A 19,600-nucleotide genomic window follows, 5' to 3' on the forward strand; every position below is an offset into this window, starting at 1 on the left:
CGTCGACGTGGAGGTGGTAGAAATGGATTTCGTCGACGCTGAAGACGTCGACGGGCGCGACGACGAGCCCGTCGACGAGCCAAAACCAGATTTCTTACTGGTAGGTAAGGCTTTGGGCGCAGACGTCAGAGAACCAGGTCCCGTAGACGTGCCCTGAAGCGAATCCTGTGGGGAGACAATCCTAGAGGACTCCAACAGTCTACTCTTCTTGAGAAAAGGAGAAGGAGCCTCGGTCTCAGACCCACGCTTCTGAGAGGACTTTGAAGCAAAAGATGACAGGCTCTCCACATCAGAAACCACAGACTCCGAAGTCCTCAACTTCTGTAGCCACAGAAGGAGACGGGCCTCTCTATCTCTCAGAGTCTTAGGAGGGAAAGTGCGACAGTACTTACAGTTTTTCACCTCATGGTCTGGGTAGAGACAGTAAATGCATTTACTGTGTGGATCCTCGTGGAAAAGGCGCAGTTTACCACATGAAGGGCAGGCTTTAAACAGAGATTTCTTGTTTGAAGACATTTTCTTGAAGAAAAAAACAGGTAAAGTTGAAGAAAACTGAGCAGAGCTCAGGGAGACTCCCTTCACACGACGTGCGGTAGAAAATCTGAGGACTTGGGCTTCTGAGGAGAAGGTTCTAGAGGAGGCTACAGCCTGATTGGCTGGAATGTGATCCAACACATAATGACTCTGATATGCTACTAAAGTGAGTTCTCCCTTAGGCTTTTCAATGGGCCTATTATGTTCTATGGTACTTTTAGAATTTACAATTTACTGCACTATATGTATGTATATTTTTATTAGTTATATTTTTCATGTATACATGCATATATGACTGCTATTTTATGTACCGTGGGACTCCCACTTCGACGACGGGGGATATTCAAGCATGTGAATCTATGAAAGACACCCCTAATACTGGAGAATCCTAGTTCTGTCATGGGTGTTGTCAGAATCCATTATCAACCCTCTTGTCTACCATTTTCCAAATGCACTGAGGAAATGCTGAAAAGGTAGTCAATCTTGCACTGAATTTACTTAAAAAACTAACTATCTCAGTGATCCTGCTCTGCATGATGGGAAGACTGACAGCTTTAAGAATCCTTATGGTGCAGAGTCATTTAGTCCTGTTCATGAAGCCTAATATAGCGGTTACATATTCCTTTTGCATTTTGTTTAAAAACTGAAGTTGGAAATAGAGGTTTTTTCAGCCAAATGCATTTTAGAAGTTACTGAATTTTAGGAGGGTCATATTTCCTAAACAGAAGATTATGGTAAGATTTGGCACCTCCATAACTGGTTTTCACAAGCGGCTGGGGAACTGGGATTTGGTTTGAATGTCGCTGGAACAGGTATGTACTGGATAAGAGTCTTACCAAAGGGGATGATGGACGGAGCTTTTGAGCAAATCAAACACTCACCCCCAGTCAACTGATCTAGGTTTAATCCATCACCGTTCTTTAGCCCACTCTGCCACCCCAGTTCAGACATGGCCATATGCAAATCAGTCTGACCTTGTGCCTCATGGCAACAGTCCAGCCCGAACTAAGTGGATAAGGGTCTTTACACGGTATTACCCCCTTAGGTGTTCCTCAACTTACTTCTTACTGCATGCAGCTGGGTCTCAGAGCAGGGTACTTCAAATCCTACTTTAGTCTTTTGTAAATGTACATGAACACACACACACCAAAAGCACAACCGCGCCATACACACCACAACACACACCGATTCCCACTCTTTAAACCATCTTCTTCACCAAAGGAGCCAAAGGCTGTGCTGTTTTTGCTGCATTTTCCCAATATGTAGCCATTGTACAGAAGTTTACATCCCACACCTAAAAGCAGCTGGTTGTTAACCATCGAGTATGTGAATGCACTAGACACATACATTACAAACTTGTCAAAAAGCCTTCTGGTCTCACTAGATTCATCTTATTTTAATACAAAGAAACAGGAAAGCGTCTGCATTCAGTGGCTCATTGCTCTCTTTAAAAAGTAATGATCCCCTCTGATCCCCCCACCCTCCCCCAATTCCACCCTTTGTGGACAGTAGTGCAACAAGTGTCTCACAAACCTACAGCTTGCATCCTGCCACCTTCGGCGGGATGCAACCTAGCTCATTTCTTTGGGATCACCCTGTGCGGGTGGGTTCCACCGTGGACTGTCGACCTGTTTCTGCATGTGGGTCACACAGTAATTCTTCGGTGTGTTCTCAAAAGGCACCAGCGTCCTCCCCGATCTGCCAAATATCAGATAGAGATCTTTAAGAAGGGTTCAACATGTCTGACAAGTATCTGGTGCTGTAAAGTATGGGTCCTCTCCCTAACTTACTAAGTAAGGAAGGGGTATTCGAGAAATTGGGGATCGAAGGCTGAAAAACAACATCGGACAGGAAAGATTTAAGGAAACACAAATAGTTCTCTTAAAAAATAATTGCAACCCCGTAAGAAAGACAGGCATGAAACGTCATGGCTAAGACTGTACAAAATACCACATAAAAGTTACACACAAACGTAATGAGACATTGTTGTCTGGGAGTTCAAGTCTTTCCTCACTCTACCAGTCTAGGACCATGCAACTTGCACAATAATTGGAGCAAAGCCAGGACATACATAAGCAGATGAGGAAGGATGGCATAAGAGGCATCTCAATCATTCCAACCAAGGCCATGAAAATGAAGGTTAGGGGTGTGAGGCCATTCAGGATGGAAAGAGCCAGTCCGGGGTCTGTGACGATCATCTTCATGATGCTGTGACCACTGAAGAACGTGCAAGTAAGACAGGACATCAAAAAAGAGAATTTCAGTGAACAAAAGATGGGATCTAGGTTATTTCAGAAGAGATGGGCTCTGGCAGAAAGCTCCATCTTCATACAGTGCAGAGTGTGACAAACTGGTCCGCCCGGAGGGAGCGGGTACTATTTCTTGATTATGTGCAAAGGCGAAGGGGTAGTAATGCTGATGGTGCTGGATGGGGGAAGTTCTATACAGGGCCAGCCCCACAGCGCCTTTCTTTCAGGAAACACCAGGAAATGTTTGAAAGCATGATTGGCAAGGCCGTCTATGAGGCTTTCAGAAGTCCCAAACACAAGTGAGAGGTGTCTGGAAGATTGCAGGCATAATACTGTGTTAGAAAGAGGGCAGTGGTCTTTTTCAGGATCCTCAGATCTATTAGGGTCATGACCTTCCCTTTCTCAGGCATGCCCTAAACATGGACACCAACAGTTCCAACATGATCCTTTAGTTTGCGGACATTCATTGTTTTCCAAATTGCATTTCTAAAAAGAGACTGGTAAAAGGTCAATGGGACGATGCCCGTCAACGACGGGTGGGGCACAGTCTCTCCACTTGGGAGCAAAACCTTGCTTCTATTGGTAGTGGTGTCCAGGGTATCACCCAGCACCTGTGATCTGGAACCCGGTGGCACAGGAGAGGGGTCACATGATGCCGTTCGTCAGGTACTGGAATCCATCGTACAGCTTGGTGGTGATGGACCGCATACTACCATCAACAAGCTGCTCAACCAGTAGCTGCAGCTGCTCTTCGGTCATGTTCATATGAAATCGCTCCTTCAGGTTGCGAATGGTGCTGGAGCCATGAAAGCAGGGCAACTGGGAACCTGTTGGAAAAGGTTAAGACAAAGAACAGTGAGAAACACTTTAAGCAAGTACTACAACCACTTATGATAAAGAACCATGAAAAGAATTAGTGAGATGCTGTCCTCCAGAGGAACACAGCTTCAATTCCACAACCAGTATCATCATAAAACGGCCAATGTTACAAAGATGCTAGTAGGTACAATAAAAAAATAGGACAAGTGGAAAACAATGATTGCAAGGCTACGCAAAAAGGCCAGGTCTTTTCCTCGTCAGACCACCAATAAGGCAAATGTTATGGGGAAATACACCATTAATCGTTATTAGTGAACTAAAATCAGTTCACTGTAGATCCATAGTGTGAATAGGTTTTATAAACATAATCTAGGGCACTGTTTGATGCAACAGCTATAAACTCCCACTTACACATCAGGGTGCATGGTTTCTGGTATACATTTCATATCACAAATTGGAGAGGTGTTCGAACATCAGGAAAAGTGAGGAGGCTAGCCTCACAGATCACACTTTGCTGGTAACCTCAGCCCTGGCAGCCTTATGCTGCCACAGGAAAAACAGATTCTGCCGTGAGGATTTTAAAAGTTCCACTTATCAAAAATATGAAAGAAAGGGTGTGAGAGATGTAGAGACAAGCATTTACAAGATCAATAGGTCTTGCTTATGTGACATCTATTGACTTTGGTGGAGAGGTGTGGCGGGAGGGGTGGTGGGTGGCAAGGAGTAGATTGGCAATGTATGGAGAAGAATGGCATTGTGTGGACTGGCATTACAAGGCGTGGAATAATGTGGGATTGTGAAGCACGGAGTAGAGTGATTGTGTGTAGCTGAGTAGAGTGGTATTTTGTGATGTGGAGTGACACTGTGTGGAGTAGTGCTATGTGGCATGGAGTGGCACTGTGTGATGTGGAGTGAAGTGGCAGAGTGGAGTGGTACAGAATGGAAAGCCTCAAAGGACTTCAGCGCCTCGTCGGAGTAGTAAGCACTATATAAACACAGTTACAACTAAGTGGAGTGACAATGACTAAAGTGAAGTGGCACTGATTGATGCAAGCAAATCACTTAATCGGCAGTGCCTAAAAAATGAATGTGATCTTGTGTATTGTAACTAGTGCCCATGTAAAGCGATCTAATACCTTTGAGTATGGTCGATTTCACATGATAAAAATGTACACCAAAAAAAAAGTACACAGTACCTCAATACCACCGTGAGCAGTGGATGGGCTCTAATTTAAATGAATCAATCTGTGTACCACAGACAGAAAAGGAAGTGACGCACGGCATTCACTGGTTGAATAGGAGGCAGAAAAGAAGAGTGACAATGATGCCAACAGAAACTATCTCCAGATAGCATGTTGTATGCAGCACCCAGAAGGCATGTGTGCTCATTCCAGCACAGCAAAGGTCGCTACCATGGCCTTGACGAATGGTGCGTCAGTCACGGACATTTGTCAGGCTGCTTCATGGGTGTCCTTCCACATGTTCACCAAGCATTCCTGCCTGGATTGAGAGTTGAGTACTTTGCCTGATCTGTCCTGCAGGATTTCCTGGTCAGAACCATTCCACAGCCCCACCAACAGGGGAGGTGCATTGCTTTGGTATCAATCACAAGGTTAGGATTATGCAGTAAGAAGGCTCCATGAGTTACTTACTTTCAGTAACACCTTTTCTGGTAGAGACTCTATCGAACTGCAGATTCTTCACTGACCCTCCCTCCTCCCTGTTCTGTGGAAGGGCTCATAGGTATATTAATAGAATGCCAATCCAAAACATTTGCACGCTGCACCATCTGGTTTCAATGGCTCATGCGACCAACAGCGCGCAGAAGTGGGGTATATATATCTATATCTATATCTATATCTATCTATATATATATATATATATATATATATATATATATATATATATATATATATATATATATATATATATCTCCATGTGTCACATCTGGAGTGGACAGATCCGATGCAGAGCCACACAACACCACCTTCCGATGCCCAGAGGAATTGCTTTAAAGTATCTGGATCAAGTCTGGCTCATAGGGAAATTCACAAGGTGAGGAATCTGTAGTTGCAAGTCGATCAGAAAGGATGAGCACAATAAAACATATCACTATCAGAGTGAACACTAAGGCCGGACTTCACACGTAAACATGAATTTCCTTTCAACATCTTCTCATAGCAATTGTTATTTTTAAAGTGAAAGGGCCCCACCGCTAAAAGCTGTTGAATGCCAAGGGGCCGATTACAAAGACTTCTAGTCTTGATGCAACTTCATACCTTTTTTTTCGTCTGACCTTACACTTCCTGTCTTTTTATCTCATGCATGCAGATTCATTTTGATTCCTGCTTTCTCCATTTGTCCCTGTTTTCTTATCTCTTTTTTATTAGATCTCCCTTTCCTACATTTCGCTGTCTTGCTCTAGGTTAAAGTCTGCTGATGAAAAATAAGTTCTTAAAATAAAATGCTGCTGCCCACCATCTGCAAATACTTGCATAAATTAAGCAAGGCTTTGACGACAGCAGAAACATTTATTTGTTGCATTTTCGCAGTCAGATCTAGTATCTTTATGTGATATGTAGCTCCTTGTGTGGCCACTTTCAAAACATACTCCCTAGCAACGAGGGGCAAATGAACAGTCACCATGGTGTGGCCGATTTTCGTTGATGGAACTGCACTGCTTTCCCCAGGTTTTCACTTTTAACCAGAGTGGGAAAGATTGCATAGCCATCGTTGACCGCAGTGATGTGTCCTCACAGTTAGCACTAACTCCGGGGGTTCTATACACACACTCTTGCTGAGGTCTCATTTGTAGTCTTGAGTTGGAACTATGCATTTGTAGAAAGTCTGGGATAACTTTTCTATACTCTACTTGAGCTTTGCTCTTGTTGTCCCTTTGATGCAACTCCTAACCCTTTGGTGGAAAACACCCCCGTTATATATCTATAATTCTATGTTATGTAGCACTCCCACTGAGAGAGATTCTGAATCTGGTTATTCACTGCTAGAACATAACAGTTGGAAACAAGAGTGGTTTTTCATTGTTGTCACGTCATAAAGGAATTTCAAGCTGCTCTATCAGGGTTCTCTGAGAGCCTGTCAGTGCAGAGATGGCTCTATGCTTCCATGGACAGCAGAGGGCACGCTGTGAAAGGGGTGGAGAGAAGGCACAGAGGATGTGGGGTTGGGTGGAAAGAGGTCTTTCTTTGTTTTTAGGTCTTGCCTAGCAACGCAGCGCCATGCGCTACTCACCTAGGCGAGATCTATTGTTACCGACTTGAGTTCGGAAGGGGGAGAGGAGATGTGGACGCGGACCAAGGACAGCTGTTGTGCACGCGTTCGGCAGCGTTACCACAACTCGCAGGACAGGTGATATGCACGCACCAGCTTGCGCTGCGTTAACATACCTCCTGCTTCCTTGCTGAACAAGTCAGAGGACTGCACATGTGCATGCGCCAACTTGCAACGCGTTACCATGCCTCGTGCGCTGCTGCGGGGGCCCAGTGTTGGTGCAGTGACTCTCCTGTTCTGTGCAAGACGGGACAGAAAAATGCAGGTTAGTAAAGCGCCCGGGCGCATTACAACATGGGCTTTAGAAGTTTCCTGTCTCAAAGAGCTCCTCGGAGGGGTTCACGATGCAGACAGCAGGAGGACTGCACATGTGCACGGGCCAACTTGCGACGCGTTGCGACCTTTCTCACAGCGTCTGTTTGAGTTTGTTCTTTTTAACTAGCGCATGCAGCCCAGGGCATGAGGCCGAGTCATAAAGCCCCCCCCAACTCCGCGATGAGTATCATAGCAACCCTTCCATAAATAAGCACTGGCCAAAACAACTGCACCTGCAGCCCACCCGTGACCTCGCTCTTGAAACAGCCTTACCTTGCATTTTCTCCAAAGCGACGTTAATCACCTTGCAGTCTGATGTCTATTTTGCGTCCCCGGGCTCCCTTCTCTGTTGCTCTCAACTCCATGCACCGACTTCCTCGGTCTGTAGTCAATGAGGGACGGATGGAGGGCCGCGGCTGCTGCACACAATGGCCTGAAAGCCCCTCTTGAGTAAAGTGTACTCGGCAGGGGGCACGTGTACGTCTAACAGCTTAGCTGTGCGCACGCAGGACAAACCATATGCACGTGCTTTGCTTTTGTTGCGGCACGGTATTTACTTTCGCTTTTCTTGGGCACATGTACGTCTGTGTAACAGCTTAGCTGTGCGCACGCAGGACAAAACATGCACACTCTCTGCTTCGCGCTCTGCTTTGGTCTTAAGGAAAAACCATATGGACGCGCTTTGCTTTTGTTGCGGCACAGGCGATTACACAGTTTAGCAGCAGGGCTTTGAAATGCTGCGCTGATCCTCGCGGTCACTCCGGTCTTCAAATTCCAAAGCAGGCACAATGCCCATTTCCACTGCAGCTTTGGCAACTTCATTCACTTTTCCACACTCCATCAATGAATCCCCCACTTACATCGCACAGATTTATTGCCTTTCAAATACTTCTACTAGTTTTTATGCATGTTTCAATTTCAGGAATAATACTTGTATTTATTTAGTTGCAATGCTTATTGCACCTCCATGGCCGCTGTCAGGTGTAAATTTATGATTGAACGTGCGGCTACTGCGGTTCTGGCCTACGGCCGCAAGGGAGGAGCACAGGCTATGTGTGGTGGCGGCGGTGGGTATGTTCTCAATTGTGCCCCACGCCTGGAGTCGTCACACTTCTCCCCAGGGGGTCAGTACAGTGCCATGCATAGCACATTTCTGCTCCTATTATCCCGGACACCGATCCAGGCAAAGTCAATCAGCCTAAAGTTGTTCAGTGGGCGTACAGTGTCCTGCAGGGCCTGATCTTGGCTAGGGAGAACCCCCCCCCACTACACACCCTTGTACACAGCTGGGTGCGCAGCATTTTGGCTCCTGTAACTAGCCCCAGTTCCCGAGCTTAGTCTGGTGGGATTCAATGGTACTCACCTGTAAAAAAGAAAAGCATTTGCAATGCAATAGGTCTCGCATTTGCGAGAGTTTGAGCTATTTTTATTGTAAATGACATTGCCTTTTATTTATGTTTTGGTTTTTGAAACAAATAAAAGCCATTGTCATTTACAATGCCAATAGGTCAAAATCGCGTAAATGCGAGACCTATTGCATTGCAAATGCTTGTTACATTAGGGACTGGAAAGAGGTGCAATTTAGGCTTGGCTCACACTTTACACATCTACTCCTGTGTAGAATCTGAAAGAAAGTGAAGACGATTTGGGGGGCATACATACAAAAATTATAGATGAGTAAAAAGTGAAGAACAGGGATGATTTCTACCCTGTGACACTCCAGTCTCCTTGTTGAAAAACATCCCACATATTCACCGTTATACATCTATAATTCTTAATATAAAGGGCTAGTAGCCTTACACCTTTAATCATGGTACCACTGGACAAAATGATCCTTATTCGACTTACGTGCACCCATATGGGCACAGTCATAACACATGCGCAAGCAAAGCCAATAGGTCAGACTTCGATGTTGAGTCATGATTACATCCTTAAGAAAAAGCCTTTCATCACTGTGCAGAAAAACAAAAGAGAAAGCTAACACTCTATATGAAATGCACATGTAAGACCAAGAATTTAAAGTGTGATTCTTCAGGGTACGTTTCAGACATAAAATAGTCCCTTTTGCATTACAATGCAAGTATTCCTTAGGCGGTGGAATGATACACCGAACAGCCAATAGCATTAGTACTTCTCTAGGTACAGGTGATGCTCACTCCATATTTATTTGAAAGAATTTACATCATAATAGACGTCCGAGATGATGGGAGGACAGTGATAGAGAGATTTATTTTTTAAGCGTAAAATACAACCACAGAAAGTACTGAACATGTTTTATGGGAGTGAGACCTCCTGCTTCCCATGTTGGCTTATTTGCACTCAACTTGCTTTTATACCCAATCTAACGTACAGGTGAGCAGTCTTTGAAATTTAGCTTGCAAGAGTGCGGTGTAAATTTGCAAAGCGTTTACTTCGTCTCAGCCAGTAGCGGCTCCTCCGCTATGGCGGAGGAACGTTGCCCCACTGCTTTTAAACAGTGCGAGAAGTAGAAACATAAAATGATAATAACTTTCAGTTATTATCATTTTATGTTCGTGCTACTGGGCAGGGCTGCTCTGCTCTCAGTGCAGGGGAGTAGTGGTTGGGCCATTTCTAAGTGCGCAATGACGGTTTGGTCAGCCCTCTCTCCATGCAGGCTGCATTACAGCCTGCGTGGAGAACATGCCGGAGAACATGCCCAGGCCTCCATTCCCTGGTTGAGCGTCGAAGCAGGAGGCTCAAAACCAATGACAACGCTGCATTGCAGAGTTGTGATTGGTCAGTGGGGCATGGCTGTGCTTCCTGTTCCTCAAGGAGAGCAGGAGCAGAGACGCAGGCCATGGCGCTATGCCAGCTGCCACTGGTCTCAGCTGCTGCTACTTCTTAAAAAGAGAATTTTGCTAGGTGGAGAAAGTAAACTTTGATGTGTAAAGTAAGGTATCAATGTACACGTTTTATATGGTTGTACTGTTATTTTGTTATGTGCACTTGACATTAGAGTTTGTTTTTTAATCTTTTATCAGAGAGATATGCCCCAACAGTAGAGGAGGTTGCACTGTAGACTATGTGCAGCAGGTAATATGTGGAAACCACCAATTAAGTTTGGGGCAAATCTTCCATTGGAGAGTACAGAACTGGGAAGCAGACCAAACACTTCTACATTACTACACTTTAAGAGTCCATAACTGACAGGAGGTGGTGCCTCTTGAGGACAATGGTAAATTCTCAGTCAAGAACCACAACATTGATTTTGAAGGGGATAAAGAAATTTTCATGAACAAGTCTTCTTAAGCTTATTGTACGCTCAATGATTTAGTCCAACAATAGTGGACCATGAACAGAATCTGATTTAATATGGTTTCTTTTTTTGACCGAATAAATATTTCATCGCCATACTGGTGGAGGCACCACCTCCCTACTAATTACAGTCAGAAGAGAGAGAAATAGTTCTTCCTAATGAACTGATTGGATTACATTACAGAGCAAAGACCCCTCAAGATTCATATAACAGCTTTTGCAACAAATTGCTTCACATTAGGGATGGGAAAATAGAAACTTATCTGTCTGAGTCCTAGTCTATGCTAGCTTCTGACACTCACAGATGATCTGAGCTAAGGTAAAGGTCTGGCTCTGCTGGGCTGCTCTTGAACACCTGCGGCAACCTGTGGAACAGACTGACATTCGCTCAGTTACATTATATTTTTTTGTTTCTGTTGTAAAGCTGGAGGAAAAAAAAACTTTTGTTAACAAGAGACCTCTGCTCGTCAACAATTAACTAGGCATAATTAGGACATTAGAGGAAAAGTAAGACTGCACTAGGTCCGGTCTGAAGAAGCAGATGCCTAGAATTGAAGGTTGTATTCCTATAAAGATCAAGGCAGTTGAAGTGGCAATGAGCAATTTGGAGGCTCGGTGTCATAGGCGTGTTCAGCTCGTGTCAAAAGAATTCAGCAGGAAGGGTAGAGGGACTGAGAGGAGTTAAACTGTGTGCAAATCCAGGGCAACGAGGGCGCATCTTTGGGGCCCGAGTAAGAAAGGTGGTAGCGACAGAGTAGGATTAAAGGTCGACAGTCTTACGAAGCAGTGTGCCTAGAGTTCTCCTAATGAGGCCAGGATCTTTAAAAATACTGCATGCAAGGGCCTAGTCTTTGACTAACTTAACTGAACTTATGCCTGCCACCTTTTGCACTGGATCACAAAAGTGTACTCCAAGGAATTGGACACAAGACATTTGGGGGCTCAGCATCTTCTAGGATGTTGTACATTAAGCTGTGACTGTAGTGTATTAGAAACTATGAACTCCGAGCCTGCCTTCATCAAAGGTTATGGGGTATGTTCAATGATGGGGACAGGGTGTGAAAGTCCTGTGCTCAGAGTAAATGATTCTCAGTTTAAACAACGCCGCCTTGTGCAGCGATTACTTCTGCTATGTGAAAAAGTAAGTATCCAGAAACCTTTTGCATGTGAACAGATCATTCACTACCAAGGAATAGTGAATTAAAATCAAGTTAACATACAAGAACAAAGTCTTCCAAGGGCATGTAGTGCAGTTCACAGTGAGAAGGGTGTGTGTGTGTGGGGGGGGGGGTTTAAGTCTGCGGTGCTCACAAGCAGGAGGGCAAACATCAGAGGTTTGAGGGTGGCCCAGTAGAGATACGGTGCTTCAGCTCTTTAAACTCCCATCTAGTACATTTCATTTCAACCTGGGTAGGTGGGTTGTGATCTGCTGCTTAACCCTCACAACTAAGAAGTTCTGACAGAAATGACCAAAGCTTTTGGCATTAAGGAGTGCTGTATGATACACACAGTGCTGTGACTGACAACTCTTGCTTACAATCTGTCTTCCAAATGAGACAAGAGGACCAATATATTGAGTGGGGAGTTAGTTATGTTTTTTTAAAGTAACTACACAACAGCCTCGTTTTGAGAGAGGCACCAGAAACAGATTCATAAAAAACTGAGCTTTACAGAGGGAAGAAGGCGACTGACATGGGCATTTACTAGTCAGCTAGAAATGAACAAACTGTGTCAGGCAGACTTTTTACTGTCGGTCTGAATGTGCGTTTGTTTGTCATCTACATGTTCATTGGAGGGACCGAGTCTATCGGGTTTTATGCATCAGTCAGTCTTAAGGAACATGCCGCCAGTTTACACCTTCCAAAACACCCTGTCAGTTGCAACATTCAGCGACATGGTTGAGGGGTACACGGTTCTATGCCCTCACTCTTGGGGCTCCCGTACCTTGCTGCATTATCTCCACTATCTGCACCACTTTGTCCATGTGCTTCCGAGCAGCAATGAGTCCCTGCAGCATCAGCATCTTGTAGTAGTTGAACATGTCACCGTCGAGGCCTCCCATCACCTGCAAAATTAATCCAGGCACAGAAGTTAGACATCTAGAGGGATGGACAAAGCCCTAGTGTTGAACCTAAAGGAATGACCAACAAAAAAATCGAAACCAGGGTATCAAGGACATTCAGTCTCCTCAGATTTCACAAACCATTCACGAGAGCAGCAAACCCGCAATGTGGATGTCATGCCTCAGAGGAATAAAACGGATGTAAAAACTTAAAGTGAAATCTTGGTCAATATAAGATGATGGGTAGCTTCCAAAAACGAAAGGGTTGTATTAGCTCGATGAGGCATATTGGAGACTTGCAGTACAATTATTACCCTTTTAAATATGAACAAACTTTTTTTTTAGTAAGAGAGTTTAATATAGCGCTGGCAAGACCTGTGGTTATCAGAGCACTTTACGACATTTACACAGGCAATAAAACAAACAGACACCCAGCTGTAGGTAGAAGTAATTACCAGAGTTGAGCATTACTGGATTGTAGGCAGCTAAGATGTGCTAGGATTTACTGTCCAGAGGGTTAAGGTGCTGATCGAGGAGGAGGTCCTTTAGTTTTCTCTTAAAGATCATGAAGTAGGGGTTGGTCCGAGATCTGCTGATCAGGAGTTCCAGGTTTTGGGGGCACTGCCCGAGAAGGACAGCAATTACAAAAATGTGTCCAGTCTATTACAAAAATGTGTCCAGTCAATTACAAAAATGAGAGTTATGTCAATATTGATATGCATTTCTAAGTAAATAATCGAAGCGAATGAAACGGCAACCATGTGACTGTATGAATGATCATGTAATACCACAGACGATGCGTGGTTGCGTTTGCACTTGTGATTACCAGTGTTTGACTACATCACGCCACTAAATCTTTTAGCGCTTGTACTTATTTTGAAAATAGCATCTATAGCCACAGCCACTTACCTTCCCAATAGTTCACGAGCGTTTTTCAGTGTAAAGCAATTCTATTACCTGAAACATTAACGCTCTTCTTCATGATAATATCTCATGATTCCTGCAAGAGTGTTAATATTAGCACTATGCATGTTACTGCACTTACCTCCCTCTAGGCCTCACAGCATGAAGTATAACATAGCTTTATGTGTATATTTCTTCATAGATTGAGAAGAATACTCAAATCAATGTATTGAGTTGTGGGATTACCGCACAATTCGTGTGAGTAGTTTTATATATGTTTGTTTGTATTATCCCCTGTTAGTCCTGACGAAAGCTCTACAGACCGCCTGGCCCAATAGAGCTGAAACATGTCGACAAAACCACTTTAGCAATACCATGTAGTCATGTAACTTGGTCTACCAATGAGTATTCACAATTTTTAATAATGTAAGTTTACCCAATATTAAAAAAAATTCTGGGTACTCTTTTTCATTTTTAATCAATCCTTTTGGGAAAGTCCTTTTGTCTCTGGACACTACACTCGAGACTTGAGGTGCCTCTGGATGAGGCTAGCAGTACATACCAAGAGGAAAAACCCGATGATAACTGCATGAGTGTCAATGTGGGGCGGATGAAGCTAATATACCGCTACTCGCAAGTATACATTGACCTCTCTGAGGGTTTCCTTATTTGCACTGAACCGAAAGTCGAGCAGTGTTACAAGTGTCCTTTTTTGTTGATTGCTAAGTGAATACCTTGGGGAAAGAAACGGACACGCAAATTCCTCATCCCTCCCAGTTGATTAATTTCCCAATTACAAAAATGTGTCAAGTCAATTACAAAAATGTGGCAACAGCTAAAAGAAAACAAGTTACTTACCTGTAACTGTAGTTCTCCAGTATTGGAAGCTTTCGTAGATTCACATACCTGAATCATTTCCCCGTCGTCGAGACAGGAATCTCCGGTACATAAAAAAGTAATGGTTAGCAGTATAGCTAACTGTAAAACAGGCCTAGACCCATTTTTCTTTTGCAATCCATAACCTTCGTTATTTAAAAAGGACCAACATTTTCTCTTAGCCAATCAGAGGCACTCACCCTCTAGAACCCTTCTGAGAGAACCTCTTGCCCCTCAGATTTTCGGGCACTTGTGCTATAATACTTTCCGTACCCAATCCGAGGTGAGCCTCTCGGGGGAGGAGGGCGGGCGTATGTGAATCTATGAAAGCTTCCAATACTGGAGAACTACAGTTACAGGTGAGTAACTTTTTTTCTTACTCCAGTATTGGAGCTTTCATAGATTCACATGCCTGAATCAGAATAGCGAGCAGTAAATCATAGCACATTTTGTCTTTGTCACCTTGTTCTCATTAACATGCAATACATGATACTTGCACATAGTAGCAACCATATCAATATATACATAGACATATTTCCTCTCAATGACATCTCCAATATCAATCAACAATAAAATGTGCTTTCCTTACCCAAGAAAAGGAAGGAGGGACGAGAAAGAGGCTCCCCATTATTGGAAAAGGTTCCTCAGCACTGCCTGTCCCACTGCTACATCGCTTCTTGCATGAGCATCCAGGCAGTAATGCCTGGTGAAGGTATGCGTACTCCTCCAGGTGGCTGCTCTGCAGATGTCCTGTATGGAGACGCCTGAAAATAGAGCAGTTGAGGTTGATATCGCTCTTGTGGAATGCGCACAAACACGTGCAGTCAATGGCTTTCCCGCTGCTTGGTGACAGAACTGGATAGCACTCGAGATCCATCTTGAGATTCCTCGTTTTGATAACGGGAAACCTTTTCTGGGGGCACTAAATGCCACAAACAATTGTGTAGACTTTCTAAACGGCTTTGTCCTTTGCAAATAGAACTGCAGGCAACGCTGGACATCCAGAGTGTGGAGAGTCCTTTCCGCCGCAGTCGATGGTTGAGGAAAAAATCTTTTCACGATTAAGGACTCATTCTAATGGAAAGTTGTTGGTACTTTCGGAATGAATTTTGGATTCGTTCTGAGGACTAATCTGTCTTCCTTGAATTGGAGAAATGGATCTTGCGTTGTAAGGGCTTGTATTTCTCCTACCCTTCTGGCTGGTGTTAGAGCTATTAAAAGAGCCACCTTCCAGGAGAGGAATTTTAGATCGGCTTTGTGTATTGGCTCAAATGGCGGTTTCATAAGTTGTGACAAGACAACGTTCAGTTGCCATACAGGTGGTGGAGGCCGTATAGGTGGGTAAACTCGAAATAACCCCTTCATAAATTGCTTCACAATTCTCTCCGACCACAGAGAAGGACGTGCTGAGTTTCTCCTGTATCGTGAAATTGCCGCCAAATGCACCTTAATAGATGCATGGGCTAATCCTGATTTCGCTAGTTTTAGCAAATATGGGATAATCTGATGCGCCTCTGCCCGCAGAGGATGTAAGGCATTCTCCTGACACCATAAACAGAATCTCTTCCATTTCATCCTGTACGTTCTATCAGTGCTTCCCGTTCTTGCTTTTGCCAGAATCTCTCTGCATTCTGCTGGAATGTTCAAGTGCTGAAATTCTCAGTGTTAAGGAGCCAGGCCGCTAATTGCAATGATGTCGGGTCTGGATGCCGTACTTGTCCCTTCTCCATAGTCAGCAGTGTTGGAATTGGTCGAAGACGTTTTGGCTCGGTCTCCGATAAAAGGAGCAGCTCTGTGAACCAATGCTGCCTGGGCCACCAAGGAGCTATCAATATTATCCTGCACGGTTCTTTTTTCATCTTCGTGAGTACTCATGGCAGGAGAGGAATCGGCGGAAATGCGTAGGCAAGGACGCCTGACCATGCCGTCAAAAACGCATTCCCCAATGATCCCCTTTGGTGACGCCAACTTGCAAAGAATCAGCATTTCCTGTTCTGGGCTGTGGCAAATAGATCCACCGTTGGTATTATCCACTTGGCAAAGATGGACATCAGTGTGTCCTGATCCAGCTCTCACTCGTGACAGGTCGTTTTTTGCCTGCTGAGGGTGTTGTGTTTTGATCTCCTGGCAGATGTATGGCTTTCAGAGTCACTCCGTGATCTATCGCCCATTTCCATATTTTCTGTGCCTCTTTTGACAGAGAGAGAGAGAGATCTTGTTCTTCCCTGCTTGTTTATATAGTGCATTGCAATTGTGTTGTCTGTCCGCACTAACACTGATCTCCCTTCTATTCTTGGTAGGAAGGCCAACAACACTAATCCTATTGTCCTTAACTCCAATAGGTTTATGTGAAGGTGTTGTTCCTGTCTGCGCCATCGACCGCTGACCTGTAACTCCTGTAGGACGGCTCCCCATCCCTCGAGATAGGCATCCGTGGTGACTACCAACGGAGCTGGTTCGGTCAGGTAAGAGACCCACAGAGATATTTTTCCTGCGAGTCCACCACTTTGCTGCCTGCAACATTGGACGCGTAATTCTTATCTTGTCTTCGAAGGATCCCTTTGCTTAGCACCACTGAAGATCCAGTTCTTCTTGTAACGGTCACATTCGTAAGCGACATAGGGGAATGAGTGGTATGCATGAGGACATTGTTCCCAGAAGCGACTTGCATCTTCTGACTGAAAGAGACTTTCTTTTGCCGAATCCCTTGGCTAGATTTACAAGTCCCAACTGTCTTTCCACTGACGGGAATGCCTTGTTTAGTGTTGTATCCAGGATTGCACCTAGAAACTTTGATGGCTGTAGAGATGTTTTTTCTACATTCAAGGTCAGGCCCAGATCCGCAAACAGCTCCCTGCATGCTACGGTGGAAGGTTGAGCTGCTTCCTGCGACAGTGCCTTTATCAACCAGTCGTCCAGGTATGGAAATATCTGGTGTTTTTGTCTTCTTAGATAGGCCGTCACCGGCACCAGACATTTTGTAAATATTCTCGGTGCAGACTTTAGGCCGAATGGTAGCACCTTGAAGTGGTAATGGTCTTTTGCCACTGCAAAACGAAGGAACTTTCTGTGGGACTGATGGATGGGGATATGGAAATATGCATCTTGTAAATCGAGGGAGGTCATCTGATCCCCTGGGTTTAAGAGCAGTAGAATATCCAGCAGGGTTATCATTCTGAATGACTGTTTCTTGAGGTAAGCATTTAGGGACCTTAAGTCCAAGATCGGACGACACCTGAGAGCATCTTTTCTGATCAAGAAGAAACGGGAATAAAATCCTCTTCCTCTCTGGGAGTTCGGCACCGGTTCTATTGCTCCCTTTCAGGGCATTGCCCGAATCTCCCGACGCATCTGGGATAGGTGTTTTGCTTCTTGTTATGTCGGTGGCGTGGGAGGAGGGAAGTGGAGGAATTCTAATGTATGTCCGAATTGTATCACGTGGAGAACCCATTTGTCCGATGTTATCTTCCGCCACTGTGGTAAATAAGGAGTCACTCTTCCACCCAGGGGAACATTTGACAGGATAGGAGGAGAAGGATCCGCAATCTGTAGGTTGTCATTGTCTTTTATTATTATTACCTCTTCCTGAACTCCCTCCTCTTCCTCTGGTAGTTGACTTAGAGTAGCCTCCCGATTGTTTCTGGCCATATTGCTGCCGATAGGGCTGCGAAGAGGAAGAATAGGATGTATATCTTCCTTGCTGGTATCCACCTCTATATGAGGGTTGTCCTATTCCACGGGCGCCTCGAAAAGGCCCCTTCCGGTACTGTAATGCACCTAAAGATTTAGCTGTATCCGTGTCTTTTGTAATATTTTGAAGGGTGTCATCCACCATGCGCCCAAAGAGATCCTCCCAATCAAAGGGTAGGTCCAGAATCTTATTTTGGACCTCTGGTCTAAAGGAAGTGGCCCTCAGCCAACCTTGGCGCCTCAAAACTGCTGCTCCACCGAGGGAACAAAACGCTGTGGTAGCTATGTCCATAGCGCAATCAATAACTTCAGCCGAAGTTCTCTCCCCTTCTTGTAAAACCTTCTTCACCTCCTGCTTAGAGTCTTTCGGGAGGAGGTCGATATAGGGTGCTACATCACACCACAGCGGTCTGTCATATCTGCCCAGGATGGCAAGGGCATTTGCAGCTCTGACTAGGAGCGCGGACATGGAGGAGAATCTTTTACCTGCGTTATCTAAACGCCGTCCTTCCTGTCCGGAGGTGCCGAAATAGGTGCTGCTGGATTTTTTGACTTCTGCTGCGCTGCTTGCGAGATGATGGGGTCCGGTTTAGGATGGCCCAGTAAACACGTTGGAGCGTCCGCAGATGCCTTATATTTTTTATCCAGCCCCGCTAGTACTGGTGTAACCGTTGCTGGAGTTGTCATGACCTGCAATCCTTCCTTCCATATGTGGTCAATAATTGGTATAGACCTGACCAATCTTTGATATGGCTCTTTAAAGTCATAAAGAAAACATTCTGTTTGAGTTGTTCTCATTGACAGTTGGAATCTTTTCGCCGCTCTCTCCATCAAGTTGTGAAATCCACCAATATCCACCGGCAGAGAATCTGCCGGTACTTGGGTGGGCGAAGGCGGAGAAGGAATCAGATAATCATTCCATTCTCTGTGGGGTTCTGGTAGTTCCCCTTCTTCGCGGTCATCATCATCATCATCTGATGTCACAGGATCCTGCTGCTGACGGTTCGGAGGTGTCAGCGTAGCAGTGTTCAACAGGTTTTCTGTACTGCGGACTGGAGTTGCCGGAATTGAACGAGGACCTGAAGGTGGAATGTCGTGAGAAACTCCCGACGTCGGAAACCTCAGTTTATAATCCGCCAACATGGATTGCAAATCCGTCAACATGGATGATGGCATTGCTACCATCTGCTCCTGAGTTTCTTGTTGGTAGCGGTGGTAAGTGACACTGTGGTATTCCTCGTACCCTTCCTCATCATCCTCATCTTGACATTTCACATAGAGCTCCGATGGGCTTGTGGCATACCCAAAGGGCCCATCATCTTCCTCATCTTCTGAATCTTCTTCCTCCAAAAGGTGCGACGGGACCAATGGAGTAATTTTACTAGGAGAAGTTACTGCTGGCGTGATCTTCTTCCTGCTCTTTTCCGGGGTTTGTCTCGTCGACGAGCCCGTCGGCGAGATCGTCGTCGCTACCACCGTCGATGAAGCTGTTGTCAGCGCCATAGATCCACTCTTCACCAGCGACATAGTAATCGTCGTCGACGTTCCCGTCGACGATCTCATTGTCATCACCGTCCTCGACGAT

General features: G+C 44.9%; 1 protein-coding gene across 4 annotated transcripts in view; it reads right to left on the bottom strand.

The window, feature by feature from the left end:
- Positions 1 to 1,903: 1,903 nt before the first annotated feature.
- PI4KB (phosphatidylinositol 4-kinase beta) overlaps positions 1,904 to 19,600 on the bottom strand; it is a 154,572-nt gene continuing 136,875 nt past the window's right edge. For 2 of the 4 annotated variants that reach the window (XM_078670476.1, XM_078670474.1), the window contains 3 exons: positions 12,429 to 12,549; positions 10,787 to 10,849; positions 3,278 to 3,610 (listed from right to left, as the gene is read on the bottom strand). In XM_078670476.1, the coding sequence (XP_078526602.1) occupies positions 3,429 to 3,610; positions 10,787 to 10,849; positions 12,429 to 12,549 (366 nt within the window). In that variant the 3' untranslated portion in view covers positions 3,278 to 3,428. Of the gene's footprint in view, positions 3,611 to 10,786; positions 10,850 to 12,428; positions 12,550 to 19,600 lie in introns of all 4 variants that reach the window. The other 2 variants (XM_078670477.1, XM_078670478.1) reach the window with 1 other exon arrangement.

This window comes from Lissotriton helveticus, chromosome 12 (genome assembly GCF_964261635.1).
Source record: "Lissotriton helveticus chromosome 12, aLisHel1.1, whole genome shotgun sequence".
Taxonomy (NCBI): domain Eukaryota; kingdom Metazoa; phylum Chordata; class Amphibia; order Caudata; family Salamandridae; genus Lissotriton; species Lissotriton helveticus.